At 42.7% G+C, this 21,122-nt stretch overlaps 1 protein-coding gene across 3 annotated transcripts in view; it reads right to left on the reverse strand.

Annotated features, from left to right (window-relative positions):
- The window catches only part of tg (thyroglobulin), a 49,688-nt gene that overhangs the window by 13,072 nt on the left and 15,494 nt on the right, over positions 1–21,122 (reverse strand). For 2 of the 3 annotated variants that reach the window (XM_034610726.1, XM_034610725.1), the window contains exons 34-49: positions 20,983–21,062; positions 20,544–20,690; positions 20,400–20,459; positions 19,979–20,113; positions 19,713–19,895; positions 19,428–19,632; positions 19,263–19,347; positions 19,025–19,175; positions 18,653–18,858; positions 18,202–18,357; positions 17,996–18,133; positions 17,310–17,497; positions 17,096–17,200; positions 16,660–16,800; positions 16,395–16,576; positions 15,691–15,920 (exon numbers count right to left, since the gene is read on the reverse strand). In XM_034610726.1, coding sequence (XP_034466617.1) covers positions 15,820–15,920; positions 16,395–16,576; positions 16,660–16,800; positions 17,096–17,200; positions 17,310–17,497; positions 17,996–18,133; positions 18,202–18,357; positions 18,653–18,858; positions 19,025–19,175; positions 19,263–19,347; positions 19,428–19,632; positions 19,713–19,895; positions 19,979–20,113; positions 20,400–20,459; positions 20,544–20,690; positions 20,983–21,062 — 2,263 coding nt within the window. In that variant the 3' untranslated portion in view covers positions 15,691–15,819. Of the gene's footprint in view, positions 1–15,690; positions 15,921–16,394; positions 16,577–16,659; positions 16,801–17,095; positions 17,201–17,309; positions 17,498–17,995; positions 18,134–18,201; positions 18,358–18,652; positions 18,859–19,024; positions 19,176–19,262; positions 19,348–19,427; positions 19,633–19,712; positions 19,896–19,978; positions 20,114–20,399; positions 20,460–20,543; positions 20,691–20,982; positions 21,063–21,122 lie in introns of those variants that run through there. The other variant, XM_034610727.1, reaches the window with a different exon arrangement.

The raw sequence follows: 21,122 nt of genomic DNA on the forward strand, positions 1-21,122 counted from the left end.
GACAGCTAATGAATTAGCCTCCAGGCAAGATACCAGCAGTAATGAATGATTGTTGTCGACTGTTATTAAAGCGTTACTTTAGTTATCTAACGTTATGTAACATTGTTAAGCTCCTGTAATGTTAACGTAACATTGGTGCTAAACTGCTTCTTGAGATGACGTTAATACAGATGTGTGTTACTGTTCTTGAGGCTGTACGGTAACGGGACGTAGAACTGAGGGAGTTTGATATTCTACTGCAGAAACCGATTTACCTGGATATTGAAGTAGTGTAACGTTGCCTCAATCCCTTTATTCAAAGAGTGTTGAAGAGACTTCAGTGAAAACTAAGCTTCTCTGCTTCTCTCATTTTACACCGGTCACCTTAAACAGGTCTTATGTTTGACCGTGTTGTGAAGCTGAACCGCGGGGGGGCCTCCTCGGTGCGCTTTGTGTCGTTTTGTGTTCGGAGCTCCTGAACATCAGCGCAACAACTGCAGCTGATTTCCATCTTTTCTGAGTTCATCTGTGGAATTACTGGACTTTCTGGTCACACTGAGACACAGGAGGAGACATCGATCATCTCCCAGCGAAGGTTCACTGAGCAGCCGACCTGCAGCTGCTGGTGGCTACAGACAGATGTTTTTATCCAAGGTGTGGTCTGACCAGATGTGTCTTTAGTCTGCGGAGGAAGATGTGGAGACTTTCTGTCCTGATGTCGATGTGGAGCTCGTTCCACCGTTCAGGAGCCAGGACAGCCAGGTCCAGCAACACTCACCACAGATCCAAGGGTGAACAGACCTGCCCTGCATAGTGCCTCTGAAACTACTGACCCTTCCCAGCAGGGGGCGTCCAAACAGCCTCCAGACACCACAGGCTCCTGCAGCAACCAGGAGACACTTTGAACTGGTCGATCCTTCATCTTCCACACTGTGAAAACTCAAAGTCTTAAAATCCATCAGGAACAAAGACATGTGCAGGACTGTGAGAGACAGAGGTCTCCACACCAAGTCTTTAGGGACAGACAGCAGGACTGTGAGAGACAGAGGTCTCCACACCAAGTCTTTAGGGACAGACAGCAGGACTGTGAGAGACAGAGGTCTCCACACCAAGTCTTTAGGGACAGACAGCAGGACTGTGAGAGACAGAGGTCTCCACACCAAGTCTTTAGGGACAGACAGCAGGACTGTGAGAGACAGAGGTCTCCACACCAAGTCTTTAGGGACAGACAGCAGGACTGTGAGAGACAGAGGTCTCCACACCAAGTCTTTAGGGACAGACAGCAGGACAGATCACCTGACTTGTCAACTTCTTCACCTGATCCTCAATCACGACTCTGATGCTCTTCATATCTTTTGTATTTGACATATGTCTTAAATCTCCGTCGTCATGGACCTAGAAAGTTTAACTTGTTGAAGCTGCAGAAACTTTACACATTATAATATCCTGCTAAATATCCAGATCCTCTAAAATTATGTTCATGTCATTCTGCTGTGACGTCCTTTCTTGTAACTAGTGACCTTTGACCTTTGTGAACAGGGCGATGGCTCCATCCAGAGGCTTGTGGGGGGGGAGTTTCTGTGCTGCTGTCGGGAAGAGTTCGACACCTCCAGGTGAATCATGCTGACGGGAAATAAAACATTAATAAAACATTAATAAAACATTAAGAACAGCCGAACCCAGTGAGTCCATAGAAACCAACAGTGTTTGTTCTGTCACTGTTTCACTGTTTGCGTCATTAAAGTCATTTCATCAAATATTTTTTTTATTTCAAAGGTTTCTCATTAACAAAAAAACAAAAAACATTCAAATCAGTAGATGATCATAAACCTTTTGTACTTAACTTTTGTCTTCAGTGTCTTTAAGTCCCAATTTTTATTATATATTTGAATCATCAAGAGCTTTTCAGTTGCTGTTGTATATGAAACAGATTTTTACTGTTTTACTTTCTGTCAACTCTTTAAATGCTGATTCACCTCATGATTCTTCAAGTTTAAAATGTAATGTTAAACTTGAAGAATTGTATATTATCATATTTAACTTTTATATTTGCTCTGATTTATTTGATGGTCATGAACAGGATCTTTCATCACTTTTCTGCTCTGACGGTTTCACCCTGATATTTGACGTAAGAATGTCTTTGTTTAAAATGAAATCTGTGAAGAAAGTCCAGGTTCAGAGCTGAACACCTGACGTCTGTTGAGATTTAAAAAAGAGATTCTGCTGAACGTTTCCATGTAAAGCTGCTTGACACTGAACTAAAGCCTGGTTTCAGCTGGAGCCTTTAAGTTAAGGGCGTGAGCTCAGGTCTGTGATTAAAAAGTCAAAGTCAACACGGCCGAGCCCTGAGTAAAAACACCGATAATGTTCCTTTGACAACTGATCACACGTCAGATGGTCTGACTCAACGTGACGTTTCAGACCCCCCCACCAGTCTGTGTGTTATTATTTGTTTTACATCACGTTTAAACTTACTGGTGCTTCACAGGTTTCTGAGCAGACGACGTTAAATCTTACATGTGCTCAGAGAGAGGGCGGAGTGTGAAAGGTTGACACACCTGTCAATCACGGTAAAAACCACTGAACCTGACAATATGAAGCACGCCCCTTTTCCTCTGAACGCCCGGTCGCTATTCTCGGCCTCGTTAAAGTGTTACTGATGGTTTAACATGTTACTGATGGTTTAACATGTTACTGATGGTTTAACGTGTTACTGATGGTTTAACGTGTTACTGATGGTTTAACGTGTTACTGATGGTTTAACGTGTTACTGATGTCTGACGTGTTACTGATGGTTTAACGTGTTACTGATGTCTGACGTGTTACTGATGGTTTAACGTGTTACTGATGGTTTAACGTGTTACTGATGGTTTAACGTGTTACTGATGGTTTAACGTGTTACTGATGTCTGACGTGTTACTGATGGTTTAACATGTTACTGATGGTTTAACGTGTTACTGATGGTTTAACGTGTTACCGATGGTTTAACGTGTTACCGATGGTTTAACGTGTTACCGATGGTTTAATGTGTTACTGATGGTTTAACGTGTTACTGATGGTTTAACGTGTTACTGATGGTTTAATGTGTTACTGATGTCTGACGTGTTACTGATGTCTGACGTGTTACTGATGGTTTAACGTGTTACTGATGGTTTAACGTGTGTTACTGATGTCTGACGTGTTACTGATGGTTTAACGTGTTACTGATGGTTTAACGTGTGTTACTGATGGTTTAACGTGTGTTACTGATGGTTTAACGTGTTACTGATGTCTGACGTGTTACCGATGGTTTAACGTGTTACTGATAATTTAACGTGTTACTGATGTCTGACGTGTTACTGATGGTTTAACGTGTTACTGATGGTTTAACGTGTTACTGATGGTTTAACGTGTTACTGATAATTTAACGTGTTACTGATGTCTGACGTGTTACTGATGGTTTAACGTGTTACCGATGGTTTAACGTGTTACTGATGTCTGACGTGTTACCGATGGTTTAACGTGTTACCGATGGTTTAACGTGTTACTGATGGTTTAACGTGTTACTGATGGTTTAACGTGTTACCGATGGTTTAACGTGTTACCGATGGTTTAACGTGTTACTGATGTCTGACGTGTTACTGATGGGTTAACGTGTTACTGATGGTTTAACGTGTTACTGATGGTTTAACGTGTTACTGATGGTTTAACGTGTTACTGATGGTTTAACGTGTTACTGATGTCTGACGTGTTACCGATGGTTTAACGTGTTACTGATGGTTTAACGTGTTACTGATGGTTTAACGTGTTACTGATGGTTTAACGTGTTACTGATGGTTTAACGTGTTACTGATGGTTTAACGTGTTACTGATGTCTGACGTGTTACCGATGGTTTAACGTGTTACTGATGGTTTAACGTGTTACTGATGGTTTAACGTGTTACCGATGGTTTAACGTGTTACTGATAGTTTAACGTGTTACTGATGGTTTAACGTGTTACCGATGGTTTAACGTGTTACTGATGGTTTAACGTGTTACTGATGGTTTAACGTGTTACTGATGGTTTAACGTGTTACTGATGGTTTAACGTGTTACTGATGGTTTAACGTGTTACTGATGTCTGACGTGTTACCGATGGTTTAACGTGTTACTGATGGTTTAACGTGTTACTGATGGTTTAACGTGTTACTGATGGTTTAACGTGTTACCGATGGTTTAACGTGTTACTGATGGTTTAACGTGTTACTGATGGTTTAACGTGTTACTGATGGTTTAACGTGTTACTGATGGTTTAACGTGTTACTGATGTCTGACGTGTTACTGATGGTTTAACGTGTTACTGATGTCTGACGTGTTACTGATGGTTTAACGTGTTACTGATGTCTGACGTGTTACTGATGTCTGACGTGTTACTGATGGTTTAACGTGTTACCGATGGTTTAACGTGTTACTGATGTCTGACGTGTTACTGATGGTTTAACGTGTTACTGATGTCTGACGTGTTACTGATGGTTTAACGTGTTACTGATGTCTGACGTGTTACTGATGTCTGACGTGTTACTGATGGTTTAACGTGTTACTGAAGTCTGACGTGTTACTGATGGTTTAACGTGTTACTGATGTCTGACGTGTTACTGATGGTTTAACGTGTTACTGATGGTTTAACGTGTTACTGATGTCTGACGTGTTACTGATGGTTTAACGTGTTACCGATGGTTTAACGTGTTACTGATGGTTTAACGTGTTACTGATGGTTTAACGTGTTACTGATGTCTGACGTGTTACTGATGGTTTAACGTGTTACTGATGTCTGACGTGTTACTGATGGTTTAACGTGTTACTGATGTCTGACGTGTTACTGATGGTTTAACGTGTTACTGATGGTTTAACGTGTGTTACTGATGTCTGACGTGTTACCGATGGTTTAACGTGTTACTGATAATTTAACGTGTTACTGATGTCTGACGTGTTACTGATGGTTTAACGTGTTACTGATGGTTTAACGTGTTACTGATGGTTTAACGTGTTACTGATAATTTAACGTGTTACTGATGGTTTAACGTGTTACTGATGGTTTAACGTGTTACTGATAATTTAACGTGTTACTGATGTCTGACGTGTTACTGATGGTTTAACGTGTTACTGATGGTTTAACGTGTTACCGATGGTTTAACGTGTTACCGATGGTTTAACGTGTTACTGATGTCTGACGTGTTACTGATGGTTTAACGTGTTACTGATGGTTTAACGTGTTACTGATGGTTTAACGTGTTACTGATGTCTGACGTGTTACTGATGGTTTAACGTGTTACTGATGGTTTAACATGTGTTACTGATGTCTGACGTGTTACCGATGGTTTAACGTGTTACCGATGGTTTAACGTGTTACTGATGTCTGACGTGTTACAGATGGTTTAACGTGTTACCGATGGTTTAACGTGTTACTGATGGTTTAACGTGTTACCGATGGTTTAACGTGTTACCGATGGTTTAACGTGTTACTGATGGTTTAACGTGTTACCGATGGTTTAACGTGTTACTGATGTCTGACGTGTTACTGATGGTTTAACGTGTTACTGATGTCTGACGTGTTACTGATGGTTTAACGTGTTACTGATGTCTGACGTGTTACCGATGGTTTAACGTGTTACTGATGGTTTAACGTGTTACTGATGGTTTAACGTGTTACCGATGGTTTAACGTGTTACCGATGGTTTAACGTGTTACTGATGTCTGACGTGTTACTGATGGTTTAACGTGTTACTGATGGTTTAACGTGTTACTGATGGTTTAACGTGTTACCGATGGTTTAACGTGTTACTGATGTCTGACGTGTTACTGATAGTTTAACGTGTTACCGATGGTTTAACGTGTTACTGATGTCTAACGTGTTACTGATGTCTGACGTGTTACTGATGGTTTAACGTGTTACCGATGGTTTAACGTGTTACCGATGGTTTAACGTGTTACCGATGGTTTAACGTGTTACCGATGGTTTAACGTGTTACTGATGTCTAACGTGTTACTGATGGTTTAACGTGTTACCGATGGTTTAACGTGTTACTGATGTCTGACGTGTTACTGATGTCTGACGTGTTACTGATGGTTTAACGTGTTACCGATGGTTTAACGTGTTACTGATGGTTTAACGTGTTACTGATGGTTTAACGTGTTACTGATGGTTTAACATGTTACTGATGTCTGACGTGTTACTGATGTCTGACGTGTTACTGATGGTTTAACGTGTTACTGATGTCTGACGTGTTACTGATGGTTTAACGTGTTACCGATGGTTTAACGTGTTACTGATGTCTGACGTGTTACCGATGGTTTAACGTGTTATTGATGGTTTAACGTGTTACCGATGGTTTAACGTGTTACTGATGTCTGACGTGTTACTGATGGTTTAACGTGTTACTGATGGTTTAACGTGTTACCGATGGTTTAACGTGTTACTGATGTCTGACGTGTTACTGATGGTTTAACGTGTTACTGATGTCTGACGTGTTACTGATGTCTGACGTTTTACTGATGTCTGACGTGTTACTGATGGTTTAACGTGTTACCGATGGTTTAACGTGTTACTGATGGTTTAACGTGTTACTGATGGTTTAACGTGTTACTGATGGTTTAACGTGTTACTGATGTCTGACGTGTTACTGATGGTTTAACGTGTTACTGATGGTTTAACGTGTTACTGATGGTTTAACGTGTTACTGATGTCTGACGTGTTACTGATGGTTTAACGTGTTACTGATGGTTTAACGTGTTACTGATGGTTTAACGTGTTACTGATGGTTTAACGTGTTACTGATGGTTTAACGTGTTACTGATGGTTTAATGTGTTACCGATGGTTTAACGTGTTACTGATGTCTGACGTGTTACTGATGGTTTAACGTGTTACTGATGTCTGACGTGTTACTGATGGTTTAACGTGTTACTGATGGTTTAACGTGTTACTGATGGTTTAACGTGTTACTGATGTCTGACGTGTTACTGATGGTTTAACGTGTTACTGATGGTTTAACGTGTTACTGATGTCTGACGTGTTACTGATGGTTTAACGTGTTACCGATGGTTTAACGTGTTACCGATGGTTTAACGTGTTACTGATGGTTTAACGTGTTACTGATGTCTGACGTGTTACTGATGTCTGACGTGTTACTGATGGTTTAACGTGTTACTGATGGTTTAACGTGTTACCGATGGTTTAACGTGTTACTGATGTCTGACGTGTTACTGATGGTTTAACGTGTTACTGATGGTTTAACGTGTTACTGATGTCTGACGTGTTACTGATGGTTTAACGTGTTACTGATGGTTTAACGTGTTACTGATGTCTGACGTGTTACTGATGGTTTAACGTGTTACTGATGGTTTAACGTGTTACCGATGGTTTAACGTGTTACTGATGGTTTAACGTGTTACTGATGGTTTAACGTGTTACTGATGGTTTAACGTGTTACTGATGTCTGACGTGTTACTGATGTCTGACGTGTTACTGATGGTTTAACGTGTTACTGATGGTTTAACGTGTTACCGATGGTTTAACGTGTTACTGATGGTTTAACGTGTTACCGATGGTTTAACGTGTTACTGATGGTTTAACGTGTTACTGATGTCTGACGTGTTACTGATGTCTGACGTGTTACTGATGGTTTAACGTGTTACTGATGTCTGACGTGTTACTGATGTCTGACGTGTTACTGATGGTTTAACGTGTTACTGATGGTTTAACGTGTTACTGATGTCTGACGTGTTACTGATGGTTTAACGTGTTACTGATGTCTGACGTGTTACTGATGGTTTAACGTGTTACTGATGGTTTAACGTGTTACTGATGTCTGCACATTTCAGATGATTGTACACTGCACGACATTATCTCCAGTCGCTACATGTAGCATCTTTACTTCTACTAAAAAGAATCATCACGTAAATAACATGATCTCAAGAGTTTATAACATGTAATGTATTAAAATATATAAAAATGAGATTGATGAAAATCAACAATAGTGAACAGAACACTGAACAAAATAATTCAAGTCAATGCAACAAACATGAAAGTCAAAGTTAAACGGAGTTCGGTGGTGAATCACTGGGATGTTGAGTAAACACAGCAGAACCCAGCCCAGTCTCTTTATGTCCATATCAGCTCCATCACCTCATATCAAACCCTCAGCTGCTGCACCTCCACACACCTCGTCCTCTTTGTGACGGAGCAGAAAATACTCCTGGACTTCGGTTGAAAATCTGTGCAGCAACAATGAGGATCCACTTTCAGGCTGGAATTTAACACAATGCAGAACAAACTGGGCCACGGAGCTTCTGCCAAACTGAGGACGACCACTGAATGGAAACATGATCATCAGCACCAGTGGCAGGGAATTAATGAGAGGATCATAAATTACAGTTATCACACAGGGTGTGTCACAGAAATGCTTCATACATGGATTGATTCAATATTGGTGACAGTTATGTTATAATATCTCAGAACACTTCCTGTAATAGTGTTCATAAATATATATGTGAAACACCAAATTACAAAAGGAAAATGTAATATTGGTACGATGAGGATAAAATTTGTTCAAAATAATTATTTCAATGAATTACATGTGTAATTATTTGAATGATTTTATATATATATATATATATATATATATATCATTGTAAATGAGGAGACAATAATATCACAATATTTAAAAGTAGAAAAGGATAACTTTGTTTATATATTAGACGTAGGATTATAAGTTTGTCAAAAAGATGAAAATAAATGAAAATCTGATCATTTAGCAGTTACAGCTGTGGCAATAATGATGATCAATCAATCCCAGTTTGTCTCATATTCCCAGTTTGTCTCATAATCCCAGTTTGTCTCATAGATGTTAACAAGGAGCAACTTCCTCTGTTCTTCACTCAACAAGAGTCAAACAGAAACTTTGTGATCAGTGAATAAAGCTCAGTCCCATGTGAGGATCCTCTCCCAGGACACAAGTCCAACAGACGCTGATGGAACTGAACACATCAACACAACAACACATCAACACAACAGGATTCACTACATGAGAAGAACCAGTTTGTAACTTCATGTTTAAAGTGTTTCTACAGAATGTGTGATGGAGATGAAGGAGGAGAGGAACTGAGGAGTTCCTGATGGTAGAAGATGTGAGGAGACATGTTGTACAATTGAATTAAACAATGAAGAACACAATAAACACAATAATACTCACAACAACAACTTTATGTCAAGCTCAAAGTCAAGTCAGAGTAAAAAAAATTTAATTAAAATGTTGACAAATCAGTCGTGACAATGTCTTAAATAAAACTTATACAATAAGATGATAAACATTCAGCAATTTAACAGAGTTTTCAAGTTTTCAAGAAATACGAAATATAACAAGCAGAACTGTTCTGATTTAAAATATACATTAGAATGTTAATGATTACAATTTGTCTTTATTATTTACGTTTTTTTTTTTTTACAATCGAACTCCACAGCGTTTTAGAAACAAGAAGTAAAAGCAGAATTTAAAACTTTTAAAAAGTGTGTTTTATGTAATTGTTTTGGATGATGGATCATAAAGTGTCCTCATTGGTTCACCGTGTACATCCCGGTCCGGCTCTTCCTCGGCTTCTCCAGATCTTGCTGAAAAAGATAAATTATGGGATGAACCTTTGAGCTTGTTGTCAGATGAAATCCTGTTTTCGGTCTTTGTGCTGAACTGAAATTCATCTTCTCGTTACGAGTGACCAAGATGTCAGACTGCGGCTTTATTTCTAAAACTGCTCATTAAGGTCGGGCACACATGTTTAGCTAAATATTAAAAATACTTTTACGAATATTAAGGTGTGTAATTCTCATAATATTCAAGAAGGAACATTAATTATAGTATATTTAGACATCACATATGTAGCAACAATAGAGATAATTGTTATTATACTACAGTTTATGTAGTGTATATAAGATGTTCATTACATGACTAAAATATAACATGTTAATGACTAATACTGAAGTACTTGTAACTAAGAAAGTAAATAATAAAGTATAATATTCAGTTAAATATTAAATTAATAATATTAATAAACAGTGAATATTATTCAACTCATATAACAACAGTGTTAGATAAGACTCTGTATGATAGTAAATGTTAGTAACATGTTAAAGGTGTTGTTATAAATGTGTATATAACTAAAGGTATAATTCCTATTGATAAAGATACAGATGAGTGTCACAGTGGTTCTCAAACTGTGTGGCGCGCCCCACTGGCAGTGTCACTGCACTAATGTGTTAGACATTAATAACAAAGACACGACTATAACCGACAGTATTGACTCACTAAGTTATACGATACAGTTTGTACAGTGTGCTTGACTGTAGGTAAACTGCTGCTCTCACTCAATCACACTCAAAGCTATTTGTCCATTTCCCTGTTGTCATGGTAACGTAGGCGTTACCCTAATGACTCCATGTGTAAATTCTGTGACTCACTAAAATACAAAGAACACAGGCCCATTTAATGTACGTTATATACGTGATCAAACTCTGAGAGGAGCACATTCTGTTTATATATATATATTTATATATATATATATATATATATATATATATATATATATATATATATATATATATATATATAAATATTCATGTATATGTGTTTATATTCATTAGTTGTTATAAATCATCATATTCTACAGGACCATTAACACAAAGAGCAGGTGTTTACTTATTTCTTAAAGCAATCAAGCAGAATATAAATGATATACACAGTATATTTAAAAAATGATACTACAACCATATGTAGCATTAATGACATATTATTTTCATTGATAAAATATGAATCAATAGTAAAGATAATGTTATCAACAAATAACTAAGATGACGTATTGATTATTGAATATTGATAATAAATACACATCACTGTCCTTGTGAGGACTCACGTTGTTTGATTGGTTGTAGCGACGGTTAACTCACGTATGGTCGCCCGTTGGCCCCCTCAAAGCGACTGTGGGTGGTGTACAGAGGGATGTCATCAAATTGTTCGTTGCCTCTCTGGCCCCCCCCACAGCAGCAGCACCACACCAGCTGTAGAGGAGAAATATCAACGTTGTTAAATCGATGACAAGACGAGTGCGGAAGCCAAATTCTCATTGGTCAGATAATCTCTGGTCTAACATTGACCAGGACAAAGTGTTTCAAGATTTTTCTTTGTTGTCATTTTCTCATGCACAAGCGTACAATCAAAAAGAAAGAACGAATCCTCCTCTGCCAACAGTTTGACATAAATAAGAGGAGATAGGCACAGCCTGTGGCATGAAGCTGCTCAGAAGCCTGCTGGTTGAAGATCTCCAGCAATGATCTTCTGATGTTCCCACTTTCCTGCTCAGCTGTTCCTGTTCGGCAGTTGTGCAGTTATCGAACCCGTGATGCTTTCAGTGGTGCACCTGTAGCAGGTGGTGAGGGTCGGAGTGGGAAGGCTTGAGCCTCCAGAGGGGGTGAAGCCGCTGTTGGGCCTTCTTGACGATGGCCATGGAGTGAGTGGCCGAAGACAATCAGGGAGAGGTTGTGCCTATGGCACCACACTGCTAGCCGCTCCATCTCCATCCTGTATGCTGACTCATCACCTTTGCTGATGAGACCCACAACTGTGGTATCATCAGCGAACTTGATGATGTGGTTGTCGCTGAATCTGGCAACACAGTCTTGTGTCTGCAGGGTGAAGAGCAGGAGGCCCAGGACCTGCAATGAGCCGGTGCTTACGGAGGTGGTGTTTGATGCGTGGCTGCCGACTCTGACTGCCAGCAGCCTCAGTGTCAGGAAGTCCAGATCCAGTAGCAGCGCTCGGGAGGATCCGGACTAGTTCCCTGAACCACCTCAACAGTCCCCTTTGGAAATGAAGGAGCAGCGGTTCTTCTCCGAGCTCCTCACCCTGACTCGAAGGCTGAGCCCGGACACCAGGCGCTTGTATTGAAACCTCGTTCTTTCGGTCACTACCCGGAGCTCGTGACCATGGGGAATGTAGATCAACGTGTAAATCGAGAAAAGATTGATATGTTGAAGAGTTGATTTTTAGTTGATGAAGATTTTCTTTGGTTGACTACAGCTTTGTACAAGATGCGTTTTTAAAGACATATTTAAAGATCACTGCGACTTCAGGCCCTTTAATCTTCATTAGAGTATTTCACGTGTCTCTGGTTGAGTCCTACATGCTAATGACATGCTAACACATGTTATCTTGAAGGTTGTCACCAGGTTGTCATATTTTTACAGCGGTGTGAAGGTCGAGATGTTAAGAAAGGTTTGTTTACCTGTGTGTGTGTGTGTGTGTGTGTGTGTGTGTGTGTGTGTGTGTGTGTGTGTGTGTGTGTGTGTGTGTGTGTGTGTGTGTGTGTGTCTGCTCACCAGTGCTATCAGCAGCAGGATAGAGAATAGCAGGATCAGAGCTGCCAGAACCAGCAGAGCTATCCCCCATCCAGGTACACCGCCGCCGGCTGCAGGTGCTGTGGTACTTGGGGTTGTGCTCTTGGACGTGATTGGTTCAAGTGGGGAAACTGAAACAGGCGTTGCAGTCCCGGCCCCTGTTGCCATGGTGCCATTTGACATCGTTGTGGTGGAGTTGATGTTGGGTCCATGAGTTGCTTGGTGGCTGGTTTCCGTTTTGTGGGTGCTGCCAGGCGATCGGGTGGAGGCCCCATGAGTTGCTTGGTGGCTGGTTTCCGTTTTGTGGGTGCTGCCGGGCGATCGGGTGGAGGCCCCATGAGTTGCTTGGTGGCTGGTTTCCGTTTGGTGGGTGCTGCCGGGCGATCGGGTGGAGGCCCCATGAGTTGCTTGGTGGCTGGTTTCCGTTTGGTGGGTGCTGCCGGGCGATCGGGTGGAGGCCCCATGAGTTGCTTGGTGGCTGGTTTCCGTTTTGTGGGTGCTGCCGGGCGATCGGGTGGAGGCCCCATGAGTTGCTTGGTGGCTGGTTTCCGTTTTGTGGGTGCTGCCGGGCGATCGGGTGGAGGCCCCATGAGTTGCTTGGTGGCTGGTTTCCGTTTGGTGGGTGCTGCCGGGCGATCGGGTGGAGGCCCCATGAGTTGCTTGGTGGCTGGTTTCCGTTTTGTGGGTGCTGCCAGGCGATCGGGTGGAGGCCCCATGAGTTGCTTGGTGGCTGGTTTCCGTTTGGTGGGTGCTGCCAGGCGATCGGGTGGAGGCCCCATGAGTTGCTTGGTGGCTGGTTTCCGTTTTGTGGGTGCTGCCAGGCGATCGGGTGGAGGCCCCATGAGTTGCTTGGTGGCTGGTTTCCGTTTGGTGGGTGCTGCCGGGCGATCGGGTGGAGGCCCCATGAGTTGCTTGGTGGCTGGTTTCCGTTTTGTGGGTGCTGCCGGGCGATCGGGTGGAGGCCCCATGAGTTGCTTGGTGGCTGGTTTCCGTTTTGTGGGTGCTGCCGGGCGATCGGGTGGAGGCCCCATGAGTTGTTGACTCACTGTTGTGTGGAGTTTCTGTCTCGGTTGTTGCACTGCTCGAGTGGACGTTATTGTTAGGTGTCGTGGTTTCACGGAGCGTAGAAACATCTGGACTGCTGGTAGCCGACAATGAAGTGGTTGATGATGCAGAGTTTGTCGTAGTGGAAGAAACTAAAGAAGAGGAAGAGGAAGAAGATCGTGTTTACCGGTACAAAGAGAGAAACTTAATCTGATAGTCGATGAATCTGTTTTTCATCCTTCACCAGATTAAACAATTCTGAAAATGATTCTTCTCCGTCAATCGATCACACTTTATTCGTCTCATATTCCCAGTTTGTGTCATCGATCTTAACGAGGAGCAACTTCCTCTGTTCTTAACTTAACAAGAGTAAAACTGAACTGAGACGTAACTTTGGAAATTCAGTTTTAATAATAACAATAGAATAAAAAGTCCTTCATTATTCCTGCAACAGGGACATTTGGAATGTTACAGCAGCAAAAAGACAAAATAAGTAGCATGCAGTACCTGGGTGAAGGAATATAAAGAAGTATATATAAATATAGAAAAATTGTAAAAATGTAATTAAACGGGTTCATACAGTGTAAAGAAATATATTTTGTGTCAGAATATGTACAGTAAAAGGATTGCACATGACAATGTTTCTGACACTTTACAGCTGGGACATTTTATTGGTCAATAAATGAATTATCAGCTTTAAATGAGATACATATCATCAATATCATTATATTATCAACAGTAGACTCCTTTACCCCCCCCCCGTCCCTCCCAAGGCTTTTCATTCCTTCAGTCTTTAAGCTGAAGGAATGAATCTCTCTCTGTTTCCTGCTTTGTTCCTTTCATCTACAGATTGATTTGTCTTTTCTCTTTAAATCATCCGTCAGTGTTCAGATGTGAAGGTGAGGTTTGGTACCTGAGGCGGTGAAGCCGAGGGCGAGGCACAGAGCGAGCAGCGGGTCCATCTTCCTGCAGGAAATCCGACAGTTTGACAAAGATCTCAGTGTGAGCGGCAGCTGGAGTTAGTTTCCATCCAGAGAAAGACTCTTTTATACACCTCACCTGCACAGGGGGGGGGGGGGGGGGCGGGGCTCTGGAGCCGGACTCTGTGTTCACAGTTTGAATCTTTATGACTCAGATACAGTTTCCTTGGTCACTTTTCCTCCTTCAGACAAATAGAAATGTTCATCTTCATCACGCAGCCGCTGACACATGGAAGTATTGATTGTAGTGTTGCCAATACAAACATCATTTCTATATATTGAAAAAAAAAATCTTTATTAAAACTAATGTTTACTTTCATACTGATAAGCAAGTTGAATATATTAAGGTTATTTTTATGAAACATTAAAATACTTTATTTCTGCTGTGACTCATCTGTTTTCTACTATTATTTAGTAGTACTTGTATTTTTAATGAAATTAATTTGCCAAAAATGACACAATACACAAAATACAAAATGTAATACTACTTGATCTATATATTTATCACTTGAACTTTAAAGTTTAAAGTTTAAACCTGTGATTCACAATTTTGTCTCATGTCTAAAGGAAAATGAATATTTTCATAATTGATTTTTAGTTTAATTTGAATATAAATGGTGATGTTAGTTTTAAATATCATATTGATTTATTAGTTTTTTTGATGTCTTTCCACTGTGGAGTCTGAGCGATCTGGGTTTCCAGTTCTACGAAGCTCGTTCACTTGTCATCAGGTAAATCACCACGGTAACTTAGCTGACCTGCTCCAGGTTGAGTGGGACATACTCTCCCCAGCTAACCCCCCCCCACCCCATGTTTTTATTCTGTTTATTTTGTTTATTTTGTATTTTTCTTAGTATACCAGACTTTTTAGTATTAGTATTTTGACAGTTTCAATATTTTATCCCCTACTATGTAAAGCGTCTTTGAGGACTTTGAAAAGCACGATATAAATGGAAGGTATTATTATTATTATAAGAGATCAAACAGTATAAAAGCTCCACCCACTGACCACATGGTGACGTGATATATTTTTTACCTAATGTCACCAGGGGGCGCCGTAACTTACACGTTGACACAATCAGAGATGTTCAAAGACATTGCTTCAACACAGTATCAACCTTATTGTTGACTTTTTTTGGACTTACTATGCACAAAGTTTATTTTGAAGGTATTTTTTATTCCTGATTAGGGTTCAGTGATCAAAGTTCAAAGGTCACCGTGACGTCGTCTGGAGACAGAAATTGCGATGGCACTGATTCTAGTTGTGACATCACAGACACGGACAGCATCGAGTTTGAAATGATTTTTAATGATGATTTAGTTCAGAATTGAAAAATAGAAACAGACGTTTTTTGTTTCCTTCTTCATTGTTTGAATCAAAGAGAAGCTGGAGACTTGAACATGTGACATCGTTGGTTTAACTGTAGGAATCTTTCTCAGTCTGTGATTGGCTCGATGGTGCAGACACCGGGGACTCGAGGGTCAGTGCAGGTTGGACAGGTTCCGACACCGACTCACCTTGACGGGAAGAAAGTCAGAGTGAAGAAGAATGTCGGTATTTTATGTTAAACATCAAAGTATTATTGAATCAGGATATAAATATCTTCTTTAGGACATAGGACATAGGACAAGCTGGTGAATTTTTCCTGAACGTTTGAAAGGACCACAACCACCAGCTGATGTTAGGGACATATATCTGGTCTCTGTTATAACAGCGGCTCCCCTGGGTCCTAAAGGTGCATGCTAATGTCGTGCTTGTCCTGTTGTCTCACGTTAACGTACGATCGAGAGACATTATTCACCACGAAGGACAATTTGAGGTCGTGGGGGAGCGGTCCGGGGGACGACTAACACAACGCAATGCGTGAGAGATTAAGAGAGGCGGGGTCTGCACGAGGCTAAAATCATCTCTGACCAACTTCTGGTCTCTGGAGAATAAACTGGATGAAACATGGCTGCAACAGCAGGAAGTGAGTGACTTGGGTTTTTAACCTGTTGCACTTCTCAATTTGGCCCCCAGGTGGCTCCAGAACGAACAGTATTTCTGACGCAGACCCTGATGTTGGAGGAGGGCCGGGCTCATCTCCAGGTAGGTGGGTGGGGCATCAGAGGATTGGACCGGCTGCCAGCGGGGCAGAGCTGACTCCTCCCACACTCTGGATGGGTTTGGGTTCCTGAGAAAAAATGAGGAGAAATGAACATTTTCTCGCTCGTGTCCTGGTGGTTCACACGGAGCAGAGCTGTCACAGCCACTCACCCCGTCCTGACGAAGCTGGAGACGTAGGACATCGTGGCCAAAGAGAGGCGTCGATCAGAGGAGGTGAAACGCTGAGAGCTGATTGGATGATGAGGAGTCCCGAACAGAAGCTGAACATCCAGAGGAACAAACACATCGGCCCTGCAGACAGAACCAAACGATCACGACACGCTGACGCTACAGATCTAAAACAAAACCACTCAGTTCAAATATTCTTGACTTATGAGTGTTTACTGGAGTAACCATAGAAACAACATGGTGGAATGTAACTCAATACTCAAGTGCTCTCAGTAACTGAAAGTAAATAAACTTCTTGACTCTAGATTCTTAAATCTGAGGTTTTAACTGTTGACTGGACAAAATGAACTTTGACCTCTGAAACTTCTACGAACAAACCATCAGTCAAAACAAACAAGGAACTGTTCCCTGACGTCACCTGTCCTCAGCTCTGGACGCGGGCTGATGATACAGGAAGACGTTAGCTCGGTTGTTAGCCCAGTGGTTCGCCATCTGGAGAGCGGGACAGATGATGAACAGATCTCTGCAAGACAGACGGAGAGAGAGAAAAATACAAATATGAATTTAAATGTTTTCATTTCATTGAGACGAAACTCGCCCGTTAACCGTCTTCATCATCCCAACAGTCTCACCTGGTGGCGTTGTTGAGTGCTCTGGAGAACAGGTTGTAACCGGAGGGGGAGGGGCTGTGATCCAGAGAGTAGAACCAGGACGCCGCCTCCTTCAGCAGCTCGTTTCCTGTCTTGCCGCCCAATGAACGAGTCAGTGCCTCATAAAACGCAGTTTTACCATCAGCTCGACCCTGAAGATCCTCGAAGTCCTGAACAGTCAAACAAGATTCGTTCAAGAGACGAACAAACGACGGGGGGGGGGGGTTAGAAATAGTTTTAGATTGTGGTTGTTTTATGTGAGACGTCGTTTGACCTTAATCGGGTTGTTTACATGTCAGTGTCTTACTCTGATTATTGTCTTGACCTGGTTAATATCAGAATATTGTTTTCATGGAAACTTACATTTAAAACATATATTTATGGACTGTAACTAAAAAACTGATGAAAACAAACACTGACGCTGATTTATACAGCTGTTTCATTTCCTAGAGGAGGGACATTTTTAATTCTTTATTTTTCAAGTTTATTTATTTGTTCTTTTTTATTTTTATTTTGATAGGCACAGGAAGACAGGAAGAGGTTGATACAACTACGTAACTGAAAGCTGCAGTTGATTTAAAGAATTAAACTTTTTTATTGTTTTATTTTCAATCTGTCTGAAATCATCTGATGTCTTTCTTCGTTTATTTCTTTGTAGGAATTCTGACCTTTATCCTGCGAGCGCGGCCGATCAGTCCATCGTGCTCCGATGTCCCCAGCAGGAGGTCGACCCTGAGGAAGGACGACTGAGGGCTCGACTGACCGACCGGGGACCAGGACCGGAACGGACCGCTGAGCGCCAGCAGCTGTGACAGGAGCAGAGGTCAGGACACGAGTAGAACCCTGACGCACTGTCCTGGTTTCTGAAACCTACCTTCGTCTGAGCGGCGTTGAGTGTGTGAGTGGGCGTCGCTCTAAGGCAGGTGGCGAGGTCAGAGGTCACACAGCCGAGCTCTTTAGCCAAATCGAGCGCCTGGCGTCTGGAGGAGGAGGGAGTCTGAAGCAGTGACGGAGAAAAGACAGAACCGCCCTGCAGGAAGAGGAAGTGATGTCATCACTACGCAAATCCGCTGTTTCAGTCAAACTGATGTTTGATCTGAAAACATCTGGAGCATTTGTTTCTGTGTGTTAAACCACAGACTGTAAATAAAGATGGACGACCCAAAAAAATCCTCTGGATCGCCCCCTGGTGGCTGAACATGTATGCAGTATGTATTCCCAGATGTGTTTGGTTTCTTACATGTTCCCCGCTGACAGTCACATGACTCATGTTGCGTTGCATTCACATGTTTTGACTTTGTGATTAAAACGATGATATTTCTCACCATCAGGATCATGCGCTGGAACAGAGGTTGAGACGAGGAGGAGGAGGAGGAGCGGAGGTGAAGGCTGGCGATGTCAGCACCACGACGCTCTGCCGCCACCGTCACTCTACTGTTGTCTCCGCCCACCAGGGAGATGTGGGCGTTAACCCAGCGAAGCACCGCCTCCTGGTCTGACAGCCCGTAGTTACCATGGAGACCAGACTCACCTTGAGAAACGACAGCGGTGTGAAGGTCGAGATGTTAAGAAAGGTTTGTTTACCTGTCTGTGTGTGTGTGTGTGTGTGTGTGTGTGTGTGTGTGTGTGTGTGTGTGTGTGTGTGTGTGTGTGTGTGTGTGTGTGTGTGTGTGTGTGTGTGTGTGTGTGTTATTTACCTATGCTCAGGAAACCCAGAGCATCGGTCCGGTAATTAGCTGTTACCACGACGATGTTACCCACAGCAGCGAGGGTGGAGCCATCCAGCAGCCCTGGGTTCTGTTTGGCTGAAGGGTTGTAGAAGAAGACCAGGACTGGGACACGCCCCCTCTGACACACAGACGTCGATAGGTGAGTGACATCACAGTGACATCACAGTGACATCACGGTGACATCACAGTGACAGCAGTGACTCACCTGAGCAGCCGGTGAGAAGACGTTGAGGTAGAGACAGTCCTCACTGGAGGCTGACGCTGCATCACCGGGCTGAACACAACTGAGACTGAAACACACACAACACAAGTCGGTTGGTGAGACAGGTGGATGACATCAGAAAGACAGGTGGATGATGCAGGGCGTTACCGTGGTTTCGTGGCGTCCCAGGTTCCTGTCCAATCAGGCAGTTGAGCTTCTTCAAAGCGGAGTGATCCTATTGGTGGACGGGCGTAGGGGACTCCCAGAAACTGAACGACCGTCCTCTGGTCTGAGCCTACGGATGTTTCCACAGCAACGCCCTGCAGGACCCCATGACCAGGGATGGAGACGGTCGTAACAGTCGATGACCGCTCTGATGGAACAAAAACAGGAAGGTGAGCTGAGCGGGAATCAAACTGTCGACAGTGCTGCTGTCCGCTGTGATTGGCTCACCTGTCCTCAGGTACACCTGGGGGGCGGGCTCTCTGATAACCAGCCTACAGGAGGTGGCGTGTCTGGAGGAGCCGGGGGTGGAGCTTAGACCACAAGCTGTGGTGTCGGGGTAAAGGACGCAGCGAGAGGCAGACTCCACCTCTCTGAGTGACACGGCAACACAAGACTCCGCCTCCTGGCAGGCTGAAGGCAAATGAACGGAGGAGCGTCACCAAATCGAAACGTGGTGAAACACAGATTGTTGTGATCAGTTTTATTGTGGTTACCATGGAGACACCAGTCCCTGGTCTTGTTCCGGTCAGTGGCGATGTCGCGGCTAATGTGGATGACATCATACGTGGAGAGAGACGGGTCGACCAGGACGGACGAGTCAGAGAGGAGACGCCACTCGTCCTCAGACACTGACACACAAACATCACGCACACGCTTTAGTCGTACTGGTAGTTGTCGTTTTACTGTAGTAGTAACAGTACTGTTACTAAGTAGCTGTAGTAGTAGTGTTTGTACTATCAATAGTAGCAGCAGCAGTATTACAGTACTGTTACATACACAAGAAACTGTGGTAGTAGTATCAGTAGTAGTAGTAGTAACTTCAGTACAAGTATTCTAAGTAGTATTAGCAGTAGTATCTATAATACCGCAGTATTATAAGTAGTGGTATCAATAGTAGTACTGCAGCTTTGTTACCGTTGCGTGGACTCAGGCTGAATGTCGGACACAGAGCAGGAGATGAAGTCCACTGATTCACTGAAATCACAGGTCACATAACACTGTGTAGTTATACTGCTTGTGTGTGTACTTGTACTGTGTGTGTGTAGTACTTGTGTGTACCTGGTTTGAGGTACCAGCCGAAAGGATCAGGCGATGTCTTCACGTCAGAGGCTCGACAGTCCTGAGTTCGCCAGGAGGTCATGTGATCTTCACCACAGGTCTGAACCCCGAGACTGATCAGAGACAGACACACAATGTCTGCACCGCCTGCACGCACACGCACACGCACACGCACACGCACACGCACACGCACACACATTTCATTAGTTCACATTAATTCAAAGTGTGTCTATGATCCTCCTCTGGCTCCACCTACTGGTCAAAATGTCATGTAGAGGAATCCAACGCTCCCATTTCTAAACAACCAATCAGAGCCAGTGTCTGACGAGTGTCAATCACTGCTCAGTCACGTTCCCTCCCCTTATTTAAATGTTCTTTTCTACAAATAAACAGATAAGAAGTCAACAAATTAGATTAAAATCGTGGTTTCCATGGTTACCTGGAGATTTGGTGTCTCGGACAAAACCAATTCCACGGCAACAAGGATCCTCATCACAACGCCGCTCACACTCCATGAACCTGACACACACACACACGCACACAGACACACACACACACACACACACACACACACACACA

Source organism: Hippoglossus hippoglossus, chromosome 16, assembly GCF_009819705.1.
Source record: "Hippoglossus hippoglossus isolate fHipHip1 chromosome 16, fHipHip1.pri, whole genome shotgun sequence".
Classification (NCBI taxonomy): Eukaryota; Metazoa; Chordata; class Actinopteri; order Pleuronectiformes; family Pleuronectidae; genus Hippoglossus; species Hippoglossus hippoglossus.